Here is a 21,414-nt window from a genome sequence, read left to right as displayed (position 1 = left end):
ATCAGGAATGGTGTGGTCAGCAGGAGCAGGGAGGTCATTCTGCCCCTGTACTCTGCACTGGTTAGACCACACCTTGAGTATTGTGTTCAGTTCTGGGCCCCCCAGTTTAGGAAGGACACTGAGATGCTTGAGCGTGTCCAGAGAAGGGCGACGAGGCTGGTGAGAGGCCTTGAGCACAGCCCTACGAGGAGAGGCTGAGGGAGCTGGGATTGTTTAGCCTGGAGAAGAGGAGGCTCAGGGGTGACCTTATTGCTGTCTACAACTACCTGAGGGGTGGTTGTGGCCAGGAGGAGGTTGCTCTCTTCTCTCAGGTGGCCAGCACCAGAACAAGAGGACACAGCCTCAGGCTGCACCAGGGGAAATTTAGGCTCGAGGTGAGGAGAAAGTTCTTCACTGAGAGAGTCATTGGACACTGGAATGGGCTGCCCGGGGAGGTGGTGGAGTCGCCGCCCCTGGGGCAGTTCAAGGCAAGGTTGGATGTGGCACTTGGTGCCATGGTCTAGCCCTGAGCTCTGTGGTAAAGGGTTGGACTTGATCTGTGAGGTCTTTTCCAACCTTGGTGATACTGTGATACTGTGATCCTGACTTAGCAAATGTTACTCTCAATGTTCCTGCAGAGCTGCTCTGCGGCTGGCTTTTCTCTGGTCTCTACTTGTGGAACCTCTTGCCCTGTTATGAAGGGGCTAGTTGAAATCTGAGTTTGAGGTGAAATGCAATGAGGCCGATTCAAAAGTTATTAAATTATTTATTAATATATACAAAGATAATTCCCCCCAAACTTATTTACAACTATCCACACAAATTTTTGGATGCAGTTAGCAGAACTATTTTACAGAATGTCTCTATACAATGGAGTTTTGAAAGGTTTTAGAAACGTCTTTGATAGAGACTCTTGCAGCTTAATTCAACGCTTGTGAGGTTAACCAAATCCCTTTAGCAACTTGAATAAAGAATTCAGAATACTCAGTAGTCCTCAGTCTTAATGTCTGTGGCCCAAAATGTATGCAGGAAAATATTCAGTAGAAGTCCTGTGGTGAATTCCACGTGGGCTGCGATGTGGAATCGGCTGCTGGCTGAGGAGGTGGGTGAGTGAGGAACGAACAAGCATGCAAGCACCTTATTCACCTGTTTATCCCCTTTTATAGGACAGTGGCCAAGGCCAGTGGTCTCATTGGCCACACTATCACCCAATCACCTTTGGCAATCACCCAAATATACCCAAAAAAGGAAGAACCCACAGGCTGCTCTCCTCCAAAAATGGGGGGCACATTCGCCTTGCACATGACAGGAGTGTGGGTCTTATGAAACCCCTCTTATGCGACTGGACTAAACCAAACTAGGTTGCCTGGGTTTCTTTTGTCCTGTTTTCCCACCTCTGGCTGCAATGCAGACAGGCAGGTAAACATGTCTGGACAAGACAGGACATGCCCAAGCCCATTTTGTGACCCTTGGGACTCTCCACCAGAGTTTTGTGGTTTTTTTTACGCACTGCATGATCCTGACTTCGCAAATGTTACTTTAAATGTTCCTGCAGAGCTGCTCTGCAGCTGGCTCTTCTCTGGTCTCTACCTGTGGAGCCTCTTGCCCTGTGGTGGAAGGTCCAAATTATACCTAGAATACATATCCATGACATGACGTAAACTCCTGCCTGAATACCTACCTTGGCCCCCTTGCCCCCCCATTCTTCTTCCCGTATGGAAGAAGTCTGGGAGAGTAGACAAAAGCCTCAGCGCCTCTCAGTCTATCACAGCCCCCATATTTGGCCTTGTTTTGCAGCTTCCTTTGTTTTCGGCAAACACAGGTCACTGATGCTAGGTATGTGCATCTCTCCTTTTGGAGATGCAACTCAGAATTGGTTCTAGGGATGTTTTTATCGGTTGCTATTGAACAAAGACGTTTGTCAAAATGCTCAAAACCTAGCAAACTTGTGTGTTTGCTGTTTTGTTTTGTTCGCTACCTGTTTGCCTTGCGTGCCTCGTGTGTACCACAACACTTTGCATAGCGTGTAGCTGGGGACTTGCCTCGCCTAGGACCGGCAGCCCGGACCCTGCCTGTCTCCCACACTGAGCCGAAGGACTGAAACAGCTTGCCCCACGTGGAGATACAGCTGCCGGCCTGAGCTCAGCCAAACCAGAGTCTGTTTGACCCTGGCGGAGTCTAGGCAACAATATAGCAATGGCCTAGCAAAGAGCTGCAACGCGGGGACCTGTCGGCTGCTCCAACCCGAGGGCCGACTCATTGCCATACACCTCCCCCCAACCTGGATCCTGCTTTGCCCAGGTACCTGACCACTCTGCTGATTTCCTGAGAGCCATGGAGGGCTTGCTTTGTGTTTGTAGGCCTTCTCTGACAACGTGCTCCATCTGAGCTAAACAAGCAGCAAAGCCCTGTGGCACCATCACCACGTGGAAGGCCACCATGTGGCTGCGAATCGATCTTCCCCGTTTATGCTTTTGGATTGCAAATATTGAGACTCTTAACCAGTGAGTAAACTAACTCTCTTTACTCATATTTTGTGAAAGTTTATGTTTAACCTTTAAGCTGCAAAACTCTCCAGTTCTAAACATGTTCTAAAAACCTTTCCTAAATTATTTAAACTAATGTGACTGTATAGATACATTCTGCAAAAATTAGTTTTACCAACCACACAATAGGAGTTTTGAGTGTTAACTGTAAATAAGTTTGGGGAAATTTACTTTATATATTTAATTGAATGATTGAATAATTTTTATATTGGCCTCGTTACAACTCACTCCTAACCCAGATTCAAACCCCTCCTTATCAGGTATCTTGCAATTACTCTTTAGGAATTAAAAATGAATGAGTAAACAAGGAAGTTTCATTTAGCCTTCTGCATCTAAATTGCCTTTAAAAAAAAAAAATCCCTGAAAACAACTTGAAGAGATGGACCTAGTCAAGGCAGAACTCTTTTAAAATGTCCAATGCAGCTCCATCTGCATGAGTTAAATTCCCAGTTCTTCATTAAAGCCAATTTGGACGAAGTAGCAATGCAGCTGAACAAGAAATCCTATTAATTTGTTTCTCTCACGTTGACACTACTGTCTGCACACCTTTATGGTAGGCAGGAACAAGGAGATGGTTTCTTGAAACACAGGGTCATAACTAAGCAAAACAACTGCATCCAATTTGATAACACTCAAATAATAATCAAATAAAATGTTCTTTTTATCACATCTGTAACTGGCTTCAAATGCATCTCTCTCAATGATGAAAAAGCACAGAGAAAAAGCATGCCTATGTACTTTAGCATTTAACAGAAAAACTGTACTGCCAACAGCACACTGGTGTCTTAAAACAGTTACCAAGTGTTGTTTTAAGAATGAATCTGCAAGTAAGAGCAAAATCCTAAGTCCTAATTTAAAAGAAAGCATTTATATCAGTTATTTAAAATTGTACATATCGAATCCAGCAGCACCACAGCTCAAAGAGGAAGAAAACTCATTCATAATTTAAACAGTTAGCAACAAGTCATTTAATACCAAAAAATAAAAATACTCCTGTTTATACCATACCTACTAATGTACTTAAAAAAGCCTCCTAGCTAATCCAAACGAGTGCACCCCATTTTGGTTCCTCATAGTCACTACTTCATAATGCTGTTTTGCAGAGTTCTTTGTAATCTAGCTATGTTGGCATCCAAGGCTGCTAAGCTGTTCTTAAAGTCCTCTTCATCTCGAGAAGTAAATGTTGAGAAAGAAGATGCACTCCACTCAGACTTCCCTGACACATCATCAAATGAAAGGGAACTAAACCTAGCTATTTCACTGCCTTTTTTCTGAGGTAGCAGTGATATGCGAGGGTATGTACCAGGCTGAGGTTGGTCTGATTTATCAGTGAAGTCTTCTGCAGCTCCACTTGGAGTTCCTTCTGGCCTCATGTGGACTTTGTCTCCTTCCAGGTCCACTTTATCCACTGGAACTTCAAGTGTGATTTCCATAGTCTTTTTCATACTGTACCCAGCACTTACTTTACTCAGATTAGTCGGATCCTTTAAGATATCACATCCATTCTGCTGCACAGAGTTTGAAAGCTCACAGTGGTAGTCCAACATCTTACAAGCCTGTCTACTTTGAGGTAGCAAACCAGTTCTTTCTGAGATGGGCTGCTGGCTTTTAGAGGCACTGCTAGACAATGGAATATAAACAGTCTCATCCAATTTGTTTCGGTCATCTAGTAGAGTCCCAGAATCACTAACTGTTTCTGCATCTTGCTTCACTGAGGGTATCAGTATTCTGGGAGCTGATATTCCTTCCTTAGAGAATGTATTGCTTATTTTACTTCCTTCAGTCAAAAAGTTTTCATAGGCTAGATTTCGCATTTCTAATTCTCCACTTTTATTTGCACACTGAAGTTCTGCATCTGTCAAAATATGATCCATTTCTAATTTCTTTAAGTAAGTCATTACTGAAGTACTTCCAGGAAATGGATCAGGTTGCATCTGCTTTTCATGGTCTTCCAGAAGAGACTTCGAGAGACCTTTTTCAGGTTTGGGTCTAACGTTGTCTACTGTGAGGTCGAAGAGAAGCTTGGCCATACTGCCCTGCAAGGTTCTGTTAAGATAAAAATCAATCAGATTTAAAAACACCAAAAAATAGTTAAAGATTTTTATGCAACATCACATCATTAGATTAGTCAGACTGCAGCAAAGTTACAATTCTCTTCTTAGGTGTTCTCAAAAATGTAGCATAAATGTGAACCAATTTCAAGTTCCTTCAGGTCAGCTCAATATGCCTATGAAGCAACTAAATTCATAGAACAGAATGGTGTGGGCTGGAAAGGATCTTAAGATCATCTAGTTCCAACCCTGCTGCCACTGGTAGGGACACATTCCACTAGACCAGGTTGCTGAAGGTCTCATCCAACCTGGCCTTGAATAATTCTAGGGAGGAGGCATCCACACTTCTCTGGGCAATCCATTCCCATGTCTCACCACCCTTATTGTAGAGAATTTCTTCCTAATATCCAGTCTAAATCTACTCTCTTCAAGTTCTCAAGATTATTCATGATTTATCTGCTTCAAGTACTATAAAATGAAATAAACTGATGTCAAGAATCTGTTAGAAAGCACATGTAAAGTTATCTAAGTCAGCAAGATTTTTTTCTGAACTATTCCTCCCATTGCATTTAAATAAAAAGATTTTTTTTCTCTCATTTTCTGCTTTGTACATCAAAAGAAACGAATACTTAAAAGCTTAAGGATATATCACACACACTATAATAAAGACATCATTGTACTACCATCTGGTGGTTAGTAGAGAAGTCACAGAAGTGTGTAATATATCTGAGATTCTATTAAAGAACTGGAAATGCTGATTAAAAAGAGTTTTGCCATTCCAATCGATATCAACTATAAACAAGACAGGCAGCAGTTTAACTTCCTGTACAAATTTTATGTATATACTGCTTTGCATGAGCAAAAAGGTATTTAAGTGCTCCATCTTGCCATCATATTCACCACAAAAGGCCACAATGAAATAAATTCACATCAATAATTCTAAAAGATTGTGAGTAACACCATCTTCATTCAATGATCCCAAAACTCCTACCCTTACCCATAATTAATATCTGGGAAAATAATCTACTTAAAATTTGTGTGCAATTACAGAAAGGACAGCTCATTCCCACAGGGAGAGATTGTTATGTGTCTTGAAGACAGATTTTTGAGCTCTTCTCAAAACAGTCCAATTTCTGAACCAGTGTAAAGACAGAAAGAATGAAAAAAAATAATTCCTCTCTAATTCAGGTTAAGAGTTAGTTTCCAAATTCTACAGCTTCAAAGGAAGTACCAGCAGGTTTTCAGGTCCCATGGAGTTACTTATTGACAGGTTTGCTATTAAGAATTAAAACTTTTCTCCACTTATGGCAGGTAGTATTTTTCTTCACAAAAATAGTCACGGATCATTACAACTCTGAAATAAATTGTAGCAAAAGTAATTATGAAGTTTTGGCCTACATGACCTCCACCTGCCAAGACACTAAAATTACAATAATCCAAAGTACAAGGGAAAAAAAACCAAGAAAAACAATGCCAAGAGGCAAAAAATAGCTTAGTCAATAGTACCTGGTTAATTCACGCAGTCTGTTAACTTCTGCATCACGCTGACGTAACGTTATGCCCAAAATCTTATTTTCCTTCTCTGAAGCTTCCAGCTTAAACTGAAGGCTCTTCACATTTGCTAAAGCCTCTTCCACTTCTAAAATGCCAAGAAGAATTTACCTAATTATTTTCAGTTTTAAAATGGTACATGTAGAACAAGCAAACTCAAAACACACACCAATTTTGAGCTTGGTGGACTGAATATCATAATGCTGTTTGTTTTCAAGCAATTCTTCCTCTTTATCTTGAATATGTTTTGCAAGACGTTTATTTTCTTCTTGCTGACTCTCTATTATTTTAAGTAGTTCTTCATTTTTAGCCTGCAGTGACTCAAGGCCTTTCAGTGATTCTTGTAATTGACTTTGGAGCATCATATTCAAGGACTGCAAAGAAACCACTGCCAAAAGTAAAACAGTTTTAAGTGTCTTGTGTGCAGCACAGTAAGAATCAAACAGTTTTTAAAGAATCATGGGAATATGAGTTTTTGTTGCAGATAGAAAAAAGGTTTTCTGGGGCAGATAAAATTCAAGCTTTAAAAAAAAATTATCTAGAACAAGTCATTTTAAGAGGCACATATGGAAAACTAATTTGCTCAGCAGCTGAAGAGTCAGGTCTCACTACATGGAGTCTAAACTGAAACAATTCATGCAGTTGCATGATTAGACCCACAACACTTAGCTCACCTTGAAAGGCCACGAAACAGTTACTTTTACTTTTGTATCTTTATATGTCTGTATCTAGCTCAATAAAGCTTTAACGGGAATGCTCCTACAAAGCATCATTCTCTATCAGTACTTTACATTCGTAGCTGCAGCTCTGTCCAGATGTCTTCTCACTTCTTTCTCGCTCGAGTTGTTCATTTAATATTCTCAGTCTCCTAAATGTGAATTGTGAAGAAGCACAAATTTAGATTTAAAGTTCAAAACCACTGCATTTTAAATTAAGTTTCAAAAGTAGTTGCTACTGAGGAGTGAATGTAACAGAATGTTTCAGAAATATAAACAAGTTCTCATAATGCATTTTTCTTGCATTCCTGTATTTCTTCAACACAAAAGACCTTTTCTAAGTTCTGGTAAATATCTTTCCCTGAAGTAAAACGCTACCCAGTTATGTATGAGAGCTCCCCTGAAATGGGTGCCCTTTCTGAATGTGAGAATACACTGCAAGAAGAATATAAGCAGGTTAACTATCTTCATAGTGCAGTTTTCAGGAAATGACAGGTTGACCCCACCTCGACAAGGGCCCAATCATAACATAACTGATGTTACTAAAACGTTATAATGTACAAATACTGCCCAGCCAAGAACAGAACACTGTAACCCACCAGAACAATGATAAAATGTGCAGTTTAGAACAGACCAGTTAAAAATGCTTTAGGCTCATTTGCAGTGAATACAGAATCACTGATGAGCTACTAACCTCTGCAGCTGGGCATTTTCACTTCTCAGAGGCTGTAAAGCTAATGCTATTTCAGTTTGTGTATTGGTACTTTCTGCTACAGCTGGCAGCAGTGATATGCAGTCTTCTATTTCACCCATCAACCTTAACATTTCCAAATCATCTGCAAGAGGTGAGGGGGGAAAAAAGACCCCATAAACATAAATACCTTATTAACTGTAACAGTAATATTTTAGATATGATTAAGCAATCTATGAAGTGCTATAATTCTTCCTTTTAAATAAAAACCCACCTTGAACCATATTTGTTTTAAAATTTTAATCCTGACTATGAAAATTATGCTTTAGTTTCTTGATACACCACAGTTCATGATCTTTCTGACCAACCTTGGAGGGACTGCTGTTGCAATCTGTCCACACTGCTACCTTTCTCAGGGGAAAAGCACTGTATAGGAGAACAATCCTTACCATGGCTGTTATGATAATTTAAAATACTCAATAACTCAATAAAATACTTTATTACTTATCCAGAGTGAAGTCTGGAGCTGTTACAGTTGTGGAGAACCCCTCTAAGACGACATACAACTTCCAGACACAGAAGTGCTGGCTCACGTAACACAGCTCTTGTGTTGATGTATGCAATCACCCTACTGCACTATGAAAACATCCTCACCTTGATCTGTTATCAGTGCTCTAAGCTCTCCCAGAAGATATTTTACAGTCTTAATTTTTTGAGCTGTTTCTTCTGGACTTTCTTTTCTGGATTTTAGGACTTTCTTCACAAAATTTGTCTTACAGCTTGCATCTCTCACTGGAGCTATGTCAACTACACTTGACTCATTTTCTTCATTGACTACATTCTCATGTTCTCCGGAAGTATCCTCCTCCTTTTTACATGAAGCATGTTTTGCTGGACAACAATGGCATTTCTGTTCAGTCCTGCCATTCATCACTTCATGTGACTGTAACATGGCTAGATGAGCTTGTATGCATCTTATCAAATCTGCTTCTTTTATCTGTTGCTCATTGTTTGAAGTCATCTCTCTGCCAGATGACAAGGTGAATGTTGGCACTGTAGAATTACTCGGGGCACTTGATGCTACACAAGGGAGTATATTAGCAAGAGCAGTGGCAGACTGTATTTGTGCAGTAAGAGCAGCAGAAACCACTGGGCAAACCATGGGTCCTCCCATCTCTGGCACACATTCATTGCCACTCTCTACAGGAACATCCTGCAAAATGAATATTCATATTAAACAAAAAATTAACATGTAGAAAACCCTCAAATCTTAAAAACAGTCACCCTCATCTGACTCAATGTGGTCTTAATTGTTCTTTCTGTGTTACAAAAAGCAACTACAACCCATTAATTGCATAATTTCCTCTGTATTAAGGAGTGATTGAAATGTAAATCTTGTCTTTATCGTAAATGTTACTGGCAACATTAAAGCACAGCTCTTTTTCAGATGTTCTGTAAAGAAAAAAACAACAACTCAGCAGTATTTTGCTTTATGAACACTTATTCCTTGAGTCAAACCAGGACAGGGAAGAAAAAACAAACTAAAAAACAAAACAAAGACAACATGGTTACTTGTCAGTGTTTTAAGTAGATACATTTCTTAGAAGTCAAGGACAGCACTGCCTGTGCAAGGACATAGGACTGCCTGCAGATGGAACGTAATTCTACAGCTTTACAGTTTCAGGGTGCAAGCCTTTTACCACATTCCCTACAGTGGAGGCTGGTTCCCTCCATTAGTCCCATTCTATACCCTAAAATACACAAGTACTTTAATATGTGGCTCCAGGAGACTACAGAGTGTCTGAAGAAATTAATCCCTTTGATCATTGTCAGGGGAAAAATTACACGAGGTATGATTTTTTTAATCATGAGATGGTTAAAGATCCAGATCGATGTTACTAAGAATGTAATTATTAAGAGTAATTAATATTTTCCTGTACTTCCCTCATTTGCTGCCCATTACAGAATTCACCATGCAGAAATGCCTCCAATTTCCATTTTTCAATGTCTACATAAGATAATTTAAATAGTAGTATTTTCTTTAACTAGTTATTCTGTCCATCACTGTCAGTTGAATCACACAATATTTTTTTCTTCCATGAAAATTATTACACAAACCTAAGAAAACCAACACAAATAAATAAGTAAATAGGCAGTGCTAATTGAAAACACTTATTAGTAGTTGGAACAAAACTTTTACTTACTGACTGAGTAGATAAGGGCTTCACTGAATGTTGCAGGGGTAGAGCTGATGTGGAGGTAGGTAATCGATAATTAAAAGCTGTTACAGTTTGACATCCTAAAAGAAAACAACATGCATACCTTAGGGCAATTTTGCACAAAACTCATACAGTAATACAGCAGGTTTTACATTAATAATTCCACTAACCCTGATTTGAGGTGGAAAAAGGAGTTAAAGCAGGCTTTTCATTACTGTTCTGTGATGTTTGGCCAGTTATGAGAGACATCTGAGTTTGCACATGCTCACACAGTTTCTGACGCATCACAGGAGAGCGTTGGCTGCAAGGCACATGAATTAGCTGAACCATCTGGCTCTGTGCTGCACAGGGCAGTTCCTTCTGAGCAGGTGGTGCAGTGGATGAGGCAAGTTTTCTATTTGACGTTGGCACTACTGGGAAAGAATAAATAACTCAGCTGAAGTTGTTCACTTTCTCCATGTACACAAACCCTACAGTCTAACATTTCAGTCAGAATTTTATTTGCCAGCAAATTAATCCTTAATTTTTCACTTTCTTCTGGACAGAGCAACCTAACCCAGCTGGATAGATGGTTGTCCTTGAAGGACACACAGAGATTTAATCCTACAGAAGGTCAGTTCTAAAATGCAGTTCTTAAAATCTCTGCTTAGCTGTTTCCTAAGCTTTTAAATCACAAGGGATAACTCATACTGAAGCATCCCCTCAAACCAGTTTTCTTATCTTGGGCATAATTAAAACTGTATTTTTACAGTGCTGAAAACGTTTACACAATCCACAAAATAGGTGGATTCTGTTACACACCTACCCACAGTCCCACCTACCTACTGGATTAGAAATCACACAGAAGAAACAGGGTAGAGAGAGGAAGGTAAAAGTGAAATATTTCAACTGCACATAACTCAGCCTGAAGCTGAGTCCTATTTTATCACATTTCCAGAAACTGACCTTTGAGAGAAGGTTAACACCTAATTCCAGAAGAGCTTACAGTTGTGCATCCTAAACAGAATCCAAGCCCTGTAATGCTTCACTGTCCAGGAGAAACAGGGCTCCTCTACACTTCATACCAGTCAAACTTGATGTTCACATTTGTAAACAAAAATTCTTTCTTCCTAGCACATGAAGCTTATATATTTGTGAGTGTCAGTAACTGCTTAGCAAAGACTTAAGGTTTCTAAAAAGCAAAGAGTAACACCTGTATACTTTTGTGGATCCAGCCCTGGACCGACCAATAACAAAAGCCAACAATTACCTGAAGCCTCAGACAATTTATGTCAGTAAGTTGAGTGATGTCCCAGTGGCTTTTGAGGAAAAAAAGCAAGCCCAAGAAAGCCCACTTACTAATTTCTTTTCGAATGTGGGCAGGAGTAAAGACTTTTTCCAGTCCTCTCTTCTTACAAGTAGTTGCTTTGGTTAGCAAAGGCTTGGAAGTAGTTTTAACAGAAGTTTTCTCAGGTTTTTTGTGGATAGTCTCCTTTCCTAGTGCAAGTTGAAAGGAAAATTAGTCAACAAAACAAATCAGAAGTCTCACAAATACTAAAAATGCAATTTTTCAATAGGTACAACCTGCAGTCTCGTTGTGTAAGATATTCTTCAGTAAAGTTGCACAACGGTCAAGCCCATTGTGAATAGTATCAACCTGCACAAAAAATACTTCAGTCAGAAAAGGAATACCACAGTTTTCTTTCAGTAAACTAATATACTACTTTAGAGGGCAGTGCTCCCCATCCTGTCACCTGTGGGGAAAAAACCCTGATAACCAGCAAAAAGGTATCATTTTCCATGTGTTATTTTTCAATTATGAAAGTTTGCAAATGCACAGATTTCACAAAGTAACTGTTGCCTTGCATACATGTCCAGTTACTGGATTTTATGTTCTGGTAATGGCATGCATATGATTTCTACTCTTATTTCCAGGTACAGACAGGCTATTATCTACAGCCTGTTTCTACCTTGGTGAGAACTGATGTAGCACTGTAAACAGCAGCACTGACTCTAGACAACTCACTGTTTTCAGCAGAAAATTTGACACATACTGCAATACCTCTGCCAGGGCAAGTCCTAGGTCATAAACAGCGGAATTGTGTTTGCAAAATGTATCCTGTTTTAGTGACATTTGCCAGAGCCAAACTCACTCACACACAGCCAACTTTCAATGTATCTGCAAATGCAGTACGAATACTCTTGCTGGCTTTGCAAGAACTATTTCTAGTCCTGATGCAGTAGTATCAAAGTTAATTTGGTATTCCGATTTCTCTTTAGCTAACAGATAACTGTATTAAAAAGTAATATAATTACCTGATCGTCAGATTCAGTGGAATAGAGAGAGTATGCAGACTCCACATCAGAATTACATCCTTTTCTTAAACTAAACCTGAAAAAGTCAAATCCACTACTTATATTACCTCCTTAATGTACAAAGTAAAAACTTTGATTTTATTCAATAACAGTAAACTAATTTTATCAAGGAACGAAATATCTCTCTCCTGAAAAGTTTATATTGCTGCCAAACATGTTTTAGCAGATATTAACAGCTTATGGATAATTCAGTCTTCACTCAACACCTTACATATGACTAGTAACTATATAAATTTAATCTCCTATTTGTAAGGCAAGAAGAGAGTCAATCCTATATTTCTACCAGCAACATTTCTATTCAGTTTGTGTCTGTCTATTCGTGGGCTCCTTAGAATACAGCTGCACTGCCTTGAAGCTAAAAACATTTTCTGACATATAAACATAATTTTGGGCTACTTTATAACACATATAACGTTTCCAAGCACTGACACATACATTCAATTTTAGGTAGTATTCATTATTAAGGACTTACTGTTTTCGTCCATTTGTTGCTTTAGCTGCTCCTGTTAGCCTTCCAGAAGACAGTATCTGTTGATTACAGAAATAGACTCTAATTTTCAGGCAGTACCTTCATAACATGATTGAAGACTACCCTTGCCCACTAGTTCTAAGAACTTCCACTGAGGTAGATCAGTTAAAGGTAATTTACAGCTCTCAGAAGTAAGAGAGGGTCCAGTGCTGCCGTTAGGGACTGAAATCATGTAGGTTTTATTTCACAAAACAGACCTTCACAGCATGAAGCTTCATTAATTTCTGCAGCACTCTACGGGTAAATGTAATGACATGATCAAGGGCAGACACACAAACACAGATTCCAGACTGAAATGAAGCTGATGATAAACACAGTAGCTGTTCAAACCACAGGTATACCAAGGTGGAAGAACCCTTGCACAGAGAGCTTATTATAGAATCATTTTGATTCAATGAGACCTTCAAGAGCAAGTCCAACTGCTTCTCAGCACTGCCAAATCCATCCATCACTAAACCATGTCCCTCAGCACCACCTGTACACGTGTTTTAAATGCCTCCAGGGATGATGACTACAGCACTTTTCCTGGGCAGCCTATTCCAGTGCTTTATAACCCTTTTGCAGAAAAAAAAAGTTTTCCTAATTTCCACCCAAAACCTCCTCTAGTGCAGCTTGTTCTTATCACTTGCTATCTGGGAGAAGTGACCAGCACTCACCTGCTTACAACCTCATTTCAGGTAGCTTTGGAAAGCAGTAAGGTCTACCCTGAGCCTTCTTTTCTCCAGGCTAAATAACCCCAGTTCCCTCTGCCGCTTCTCTTAAGACTTGTGCCCTAAAGCCTTCACTAGTTTCACTGCCCTGCTCAGGACACGCTGCAGTACGACGACGTCCTCCTTACAGTGAGGGGTCCAAAATGGAATACAGTGTTCAAGACGTGGCTGAGCTAGTGCTGTGTACAGAGAGACAATCACCCCCCTGGTCTTGCAGGCTACACGAATTCTCATACAAACGAGGATGCCACTGGCCTTCTTGACTACTCGGGCACTCTGCCGGCTCATATGCAGCCGGCTATCGACCAACACGCCTGCTTGTTGCGGAGCCCGTGCCCGACACACACAAAGCAGCGGAACCCCGAGGAAGCGTTGCTGGGTTGTGCCGAAGGAATCAACGGAAGGCCCCACTCCTCAGGAATGGTTACGCCGAGCGCCCGCACTCGGCTGGGACATTCTCCACCTTCCACACACCTTTCGTCAAGAAAAGCCGAAGGTCTAAAGACACGGCGAAGCCCCGCACACCCCCGCTACCCGAACCCCCCGACTCACACGCACCTTACCGGGCCGCGAAGGCCCCCTCCGGGCCATGATCCCCGACCGGTCGCTGCCGACGCGGGGGCGGGACCCCTCCGCCGCCTGCCCTATCCTGCCCCCGGCCGGCCGGGCGCGCGCCCCGCGCAGCCAATCGCGAGCCGCTGTGGCTGACGGACGGGAACGGCCGTTGGGAAGGCGGGGCCAGAGCCCGCCCTGCCCCGCGCAGCCAATCGCGATCCTCTGTGGCTGACGGACGGGAGCAGCCGCTGGGAAGGCGGGGCCAGAGCCCGCCCCGCGCAGCCAATCGCGAGTCTCTGTGGTTGACGGACGGGAGCAGCCGCTGGGAAGGCGGGGCCAGAGCCCGCCCCGCGCAGCCAATCGCGAGTCTCTGTGGCTGACGGACGGGAACGGCCGTTGGGAAGGCGGGGCCAGAGCCCGCCCTGCCCCGCGCAGCCAATCGCGATCCTCTGTGGCTGACGGACGGGAGCAGCCGCTGGGAAGGCGGGGCCAGAGCCCGCCCCGCGCAGCCAATCGCGAGTCTCTGTGGTTGACGGACGGGAGCAGCCGCTGGGAAGGCGGGGCCAGAGCCCGCCCCGCGCAGCCAATCGCGAGTCTCTGTGGCTGACGGACGGGAACGGCCGTTGGGAAGGCGGGGCCAGAGCCCGCCCTGCCCCGCGCAGCCAATCGCGATCCTCTGTGGCTGACGGACGGGAGCAGCCGCTGGGAAGGCGGGGCCAGAGCCCGCCCCACGCAGCCAATCGCGAGCCTCTGTGGCTGACGGACGGGAGCAGCCGCTGGGAAGGCGGGGCCAGAGCCCGCCCCGCCCAGCTCGGGGCGCCTTGCGGCGCGCCGGCGGCAGTGGGCGCGGGAGGGAGCAGGAGCGGTGCTGCCGAGCGCGGTTAGGGAGTGGCAAAGAGCGGTCTCGGCGGAGCCAGCCGGGTGAGAGAAGGGGAAGGAGCGCGGCTCAGGCAGGCTGTGAAGTTGCTTTGCTGCCTGCGACGCCTCTGTGGGTTCATTTTCTTCGGAGTTTCCTGTGCTGACACCGAGCGGTCTGGGCACCAGCCTCTCCATTATAAAAAGCGGCTCACGTAGCTGGGCCTTCCCATCCCTGTGCCGTGTTCCCACGACGTGCCCTCTGGAACCTTAGGGGGCCTTCGAGAGAAGCAGGTCCTGTGGAGCAGAGCCTCATGCACTCAGAAAATACACGATAAGAGCGGGCCCCGCAGATGGGCGGCCCACCTTGAAGAAAACTCTGACGGCTCTGTGAGGGACTGCTCATAAAATGACCTCAGCCTGTTCTGTGGAAGTACTTAGTGGCACAGAAAGTAAAAACAGGCTCCCAGCAATTCCAAAGGAACTGTCGGTGTTTAACAAAGCCCATCAGTTCTTTATGTGATGTCTGCCTGCTAGGGTTACATCTCTGGCAGTCCCTGAAAATACCTGTGTACGTGGCTGTAAGTGTTGGTGCTCAGGTCTCATACACACATGCATGCACTGGCTTATTAGTATTCTGCGTATCAATGTGTTTGGTGGGGTTGTTTTTTTTTTTAGCTATATAAATTGACCTGAAGACATAGCATTGAAAGCAATTACGTTTTACTCAGCCTGAAAATGCAGCTACATCACTGCGTTTTTAAGAGTATTATGGCAGAAGTGCATATAAATATTCAACATCTGTGCTCTCCCAGAGAGTAAATTATACCCTTAATGGGTATGTTAATATTTGCATTGAAGCAATGATGCACTTAAAGCAAAACTATACTGAGAAGGTCTTTATAAATAAACAAACAAGCAAAAAACCCAAATCAATCCCCAAAAAAGAACTTAAGGTTTTTCTGGCAGGAATTTGGAGACTGCTTCAATTTTTCTCTTTAAAAAAACTGATCTGCTACTTTGAGCCTCACTAGAATGTTTTGGTGAGAAGAACTAGTTTATAGGCTGTGGAAGGAAAACAAGGCTGATGTATATCTCAGTCATTGGTCTGCTGAGATGTATAAGAACCAAAACATAAAGTACTACTGCTGAGAAGCTCCGAGCTGCGTCTCTCTCTGACCTCACCATCCGTTTCTTTAATTAATCCACTTTGCTTCCTAACCCCCCCTGGCCGAACCTCCATTCTTCCTTGGGACTGGGGTAAGGTTGAGAGGGGTAGGGGGAAGGTGAAGGGGCAGTTGAGAGCCCCTCCTGGGGACTCAGGTTTCTGGGAGGGCTGCTGTGTTTCTGTATTACCTTTTATTTTGTATATTTCTGTCTATAACTGTATATACTGTAAATATCTGCTTGTATATTGAGTTAAGCTGTAAATAATAACCTTCATTCAATTTCCAGAGCCAGCTGAGCCTAGTCTGGGTGACTTCTAAAGTGTGTGGGGGGGGGGGGGGCGGGGAACACCCAAACCATCACAACTGAAAATAGAAGATCACTGTAAGGGGAAAGCAGACGAAGGAAGAAATATAACCTAACAAAATGGAAGAAGTTGAAGGCAGCTCAAAAAGATGTATGGCCGCTACCAAACCAGTGCCAGAACACTGGTATACCTTTTTTCTTAAGAGGATTTTTGGAAGTCTGTGGTTAAAGTCTCATTAAAGTGATAAATGTGACTGCAACAAGTTAGATAATTAAGGATGGATTATCCCAAGGTGTTTAGGAACAAGTAACAAAATCCTTCATTTCATCTAATCACAATCCCACCCTTGATTTGATGTATTATTTGAGGACACATAAACAACTTTTTTCATCATATGGAAATTTGATACAGAAGGCTGTTAAGTCCCATTCTTGTCAACTGAAACATTTCAAAACTGAATGAAAAAGCAAGATTCTCTTACAAATACTTTCAAATGCAACTGGGAAAATGAAAGAATTTCATATAGAATTAAAATTCTCATGAAGTCAGAGACATCCAAGTGATCAGACTTTAAAGAAAAGTATGTGGTCTCATGGAACTTGTGATAAAGCTGTAAGAGTTAACAACAGTATTTTCTGAGCGTGGAGTTACCTGTCAGAAGAGCTAAATATTTGTTCTGACTGACATTGGCTTTCTTCATTGAAGCAGTGTGGGGCATCTCCAGATACCTCTGGACCTGTCTGTTTGTTGTGGTGAAGCTCTGATTAAGAAAAAAAAATATTATTTGTCTTAAATGTTAAAATGCTTCAATGTCCTGTGCTCCATTCATATATAATATTGTATTGTTATTAATATTCAATGTGCAAGATATGTTTGAGAGGGAAAAATAGATTCTAATTAATTCCATTGCATTTCATTAAACCAATTTCATCTTCTTGTTTGACAGATAACTGACATTCCCCAAACATTTCCAGGGGCAAACATGACCAGGCCAGGTCTGCTCCCTCCTTGGGAAAGCAGGCTGTGGCGATCTTAAATGTTCCAACACTCTTTGGTGTAGAAATAATGGCAAAGGCAATTAAAAAAAAAATGAAACAAAAGCATAGGGATAAGCAGCATTGTTCTAAATAGATGAGGGGGAATTCTTGGGTATCTCTGATTGATCTCAAATTCAGTGTGCTGTGTTTAAAGAATTAGTTTAGGTAAAATAACCCAAGGATTATATTGTTAATGAGGAAGAATAAGAAATTATTTTTACAGATATGGCACAATGATACCCAATTAATGAAACAGAAATGTGAAGTGGGATATGATATATTAACACAGGTCACCATGCATTGGACCATGCATTTTGCAATATGGAAGAATGTGTTTTGTTAAAGTTCTAGTTGTAATCAACAGGTCCATTGTTCTCAAGTGTCTGCCTTCTGACAAACTTTGTTGCTGCTAAGTGTCTAGGCTTCTTATAGACTGGCCATTAGGAGGAAGTCCTTCACAGAAGGAGTCATTTGCCATTGGCATGGACTGGCCAGGGAGGTGGTGGAGTTGCTGTCCTGGAGGTGTTCAAGAAAAGCCTGGATGAGGCACTTAGTGCCGTGGTCTAGTTGACTGGCTAGGGCTGGGTGCTAGGTTGGACTGGATGATATCGGAGGTCTCTTCCAACCTGGTTAATTCTATGATTCTGTATATGCAGAAAAACATCAAACTATCTTACTATTAACTCTACTGTTACAGAACATGTTCTCCTTACCAGAAAATAGTTGACAAATTGGACATACTTTTGAGAAGAGCAACACAGCTAATGTAATACAGGGCAAAAATACATATGGAGGAAAATACTTGAATCATTAACCAAGGAAATGCTCTCTGAAATGAATAATTCAAGCATATACGAGGTTGTATTTGCAATCAGTGCCTCAGATACTGTCCATATTGCATGAAGCATCACTGAAAATAACAAAAAGCTTATTCTTACCCTAAATAATTTGCCGCTTAAGATAAAATGCCACTGTGATACAGCAGACTGCATACAAGATGGATGTGCTTAATAATGAATATATAAATATACTTAGAGCATAGCTTTTGGGGACTGAAGATTTTTGAGGAGGTGATTGTCAGAGAAAGTAAAACAAATCTCTGTTGTTTCAGGAAGGAGAGAAACCCAACAAAATGAAGCTAATAAAGGCAGGAAGACATTTGTCAAATGATCAAGTTTCATTAGAAAGTGAGGCTTTTTCAGTATGGAAAATCAAGTAATACTCTCATTCACTGTAAGTTCTGAAAGTCTCTTGATACAGTACTAACAAAGTCTAGTGGTCTAATTAAGTACTAACCTAAGCATGATTGAGTACTATCACAAATTAATACCCATCTTTCCTCTGAATGGATTACAGCCAAAACTGTGTGAACTTAACGAGCGAGTATTCACAGAATGAGGAGCTTTTTATGAGACAAATAAGCCAATAATATAAATGAGAACTGGTTATTCTTAAAGACTATTTTGATAGGTGCCCAAATGCCCATAAATCTACAATTAAGGATTAACTCTACAATTTGTCTATTGTAAGAGAATGAACAACTTGGTTTATATATCCGCCTGTCCTTCAATGTACATGTAACAAACACAAAAGGAGAAATGAATAGCAAGGAATATATAGTTAAGAATACAGCCAACAGAAAACAGGTACTTAATTTGTCCAAGACATGCTTAAGGAATGTCTTGGTCACAGTATAAATGCTATTAGAGCATGCAGAAATTTAGTAGGCAATTTTTCAGTTTGACTGGTAAAGATATAATGGAGAGATTAAGCTGGGTTTTATGGACCCTCAACTCTGGTGCAATTTGAAATGGTTTCAAAAGTAATTTACAGAGTGTCCTGTTGGTCTTGCAATCTCTCTTCACTTGACTAAACAAACTGACCCTTACTATGGTATTGACTTGTGACTTGTAGGAAACAACACGAACATTCAGGCTGTTTGGATATTTATGAGCTGACTACACTTAAAATAACCCGATGACATCATTCTGCACAAAGTGCTTTTGCATGACTTTTGAGGCCCACAAGGTGGCGCCACGTGAACATAAAATAGTAAGAACTGCATTTGAACCAAAAAGTTACTGATTTCCTTAAGACCAAAGAATGCACATTTTTGCTCACAGTTAGGAAAATTCCACTGGTATTTCATAGAATGCTTGTCAAAATTTGACGTTTCAGGTAATTTTATTGACAGGAATGATGTTTTATTAGTGATGGTGTTTGTTTGAAAAGAGTAGTTTTGGCTTGGCACTTCATTTATTGCTCTACTGAATATAAAAACTATGACATCAAAATGATCTTTAAAACCACGTAGACCGTTTTCACAGTGTTTAATAGTAGATCTAGAATCTGATGCCTTTAGGGGAAGAACAAACTAACAACAGATGAACACTGGAACAGGCTGCCCAAGGTTTTAGTTGAAGCTCCATCTCAAGATCAGACTCAGTGTGGTCCTGGCTAGTTGGAGGTGTCCTTGCTCACTGCGGTGGGGTTAGCTTTTTCCTTTCCAGTCAGTCTGCAACACATTAAGCACTGGGGAAGACTGCTGGAGACATAGGTTGTAAGCTTCATCGACAAATTCACTAAAGCCCTTTCTGCAGTGATATGTTGTAGCTGTGAGGATAAGCCCAAAAGAGCTCCTTTGTTTCCAGCATCACTCAATAGATATGACTGATATAAAGCATCCTGGTTCTGTCTCTTGCTTAATTTATTTTTCAAACTTAGAATAAAAACAAGAAATGTTTGGAGAAATTCACCCTTTTGACAAGGGACCCTCAAAGGTTATCTTGTCTAACCCCACTGCACATTGCCTCAGAATCATACTATCTAGTATATTCATCCAAGACAACTTGATAGTACAAATAAACTTCCAACACCAATCAGTTCACATGCAAGGGCTAAAACCTTCAGCCACTCATTTTCTTCAGTAAAAGGTCCAATATTCATTACATTTGCAGATAAGTCTTCTGAGATATTCAGCACATCCTGCATGTATGTCAGTCCACCTACGTGTGTTATACTCTCCCTTCCACCTGGAGATAAGCACAGACTAAAAATGCATCACAGGAATATGCATATTATTTTGCCTCCATTCAGAGGAAGACAGAGTTTTCTGTAATCTGGTATTGTGCCCAAAATACTTGCATTGGGCTTAATCTATGCTTTTCTCTTTGAAATGTGCTGTGGAGGTTAGGGGCTAGATAAATAAGGAGCATCAGTGATGTGAAGAGACTAACTGGATGCCTGAAGCATATATTTGGTGGGCACACTTAGGAAAGATTACAGCGAAACCATGCCATAAGTGAAATAGGAGGAAAAAGTGGGAGCAAGTAATGATTACAAGCTATAAAAACACGAGGGAAAAGAACAGTGTGAGTACAGGAAATAATTACTTCTGCAACATCTGGAAGGATGTTAATTTTACAGGTGTGTGGCCTGACACATATATTTTATATCAGTTAGTGGACATTTTTTTCTTGCATATTCTTTCTTTGGCAGCAGTATGGTATGACTTGGGTGAACAAGTGATCTGAGCTTGAAAACTATAAAGGGCCAAAGGAAGCACAGCTGAAGAAATAATCTGCTTTCTACTGCATAGAAATAGCTAATACATTAGTGTTCACCATCCAGTATGTTTATATTGACCGTATGGAGTATTTATGGATGTAGAGGTGAAATCAGGTTACCCAAACAGAAAATGTAGCCAGTGTAATAATATTACTGGAATAATAAATATAATAAAAAGTCTATGAATGTAAATTATTAATGCCTTGTATATTTGCCCCAGAAGTGAAGAAGGTATTTCTTGCCCTTTGATCCAGGACCTTTAAGAGCTCTGGTGTGACATCTTTTCATTCTGTCCAGGATACCCTTCCTGATGTCTGAGGGAACATTCAACATGGGCAACAGCAGATGTACAGGGATTAAGACCTGTGGCATCAAATTTCATTTGTCAAAGTAAGGAAGACAAATCTGTTTTCTCATGCTCCATGACTGGATTAGAGATGTCTGTACCCACCCTGCTATGAATCTGTCTAGCCTGCTTTTGAAGATCTCCAGCCTTTCCATATGGCATTCTATATGTCACAGTCCTAATGGCCCTGGCCACCCTTCCCTGGAATGAGCCCCATCCTTGCTCTTGGGCCT

At 41.5% G+C, this 21,414-nt stretch overlaps 1 protein-coding gene across 3 annotated transcripts; it reads right to left on the bottom strand.

The window, feature by feature from the left end:
• Positions 1-725: 725 nt before the first annotated feature.
• CCDC14 (coiled-coil domain containing 14) lies at positions 726-13,993 on the bottom strand. 3 transcript variants are annotated; one of them, XM_064156971.1, is made up of 13 exons: positions 13,906-13,993; positions 12,581-12,636; positions 12,049-12,124; positions 11,317-11,389; positions 11,092-11,229; positions 9,924-10,166; positions 9,739-9,833; positions 8,189-8,747; positions 7,538-7,679; positions 6,919-6,995; positions 6,297-6,515; positions 6,083-6,215; positions 726-4,571 (listed from the first exon to the last, which is right to left on the bottom strand). In XM_064156971.1, the coding sequence occupies exons 1-13, from the start codon at positions 13,936-13,938 to the stop codon at positions 3,605-3,607; spliced, it is 2,811 nt and encodes a 936-aa protein (XP_064013041.1). In that variant the 5' UTR covers positions 13,939-13,993; the 3' UTR covers positions 726-3,604. The 3 variants fall into 3 exon arrangements, with proteins under 3 accessions (XP_064013041.1, XP_064013048.1, XP_064013059.1); XM_064156978.1 differs by having other exon boundaries at positions 9,924-10,163; XM_064156989.1 differs by lacking the exons at positions 11,092-11,229; positions 11,317-11,389; positions 12,049-12,124; positions 12,581-12,636; positions 13,906-13,993 and adding an exon at positions 11,003-11,021 and having other exon boundaries at positions 9,924-10,163.
• Between the last annotated feature and the right edge of the window lie 7,421 nt (positions 13,994-21,414).

This window comes from Pogoniulus pusillus, chromosome 2, assembly GCF_015220805.1.
Source record: "Pogoniulus pusillus isolate bPogPus1 chromosome 2, bPogPus1.pri, whole genome shotgun sequence".
Lineage (NCBI taxonomy): Eukaryota > Metazoa > Chordata > Aves > Piciformes > Lybiidae > Pogoniulus > Pogoniulus pusillus.
The sequence above is the reverse complement of the archived record's forward strand: the minus strand, read 5'-3'. Positions and strand labels throughout refer to the sequence as shown.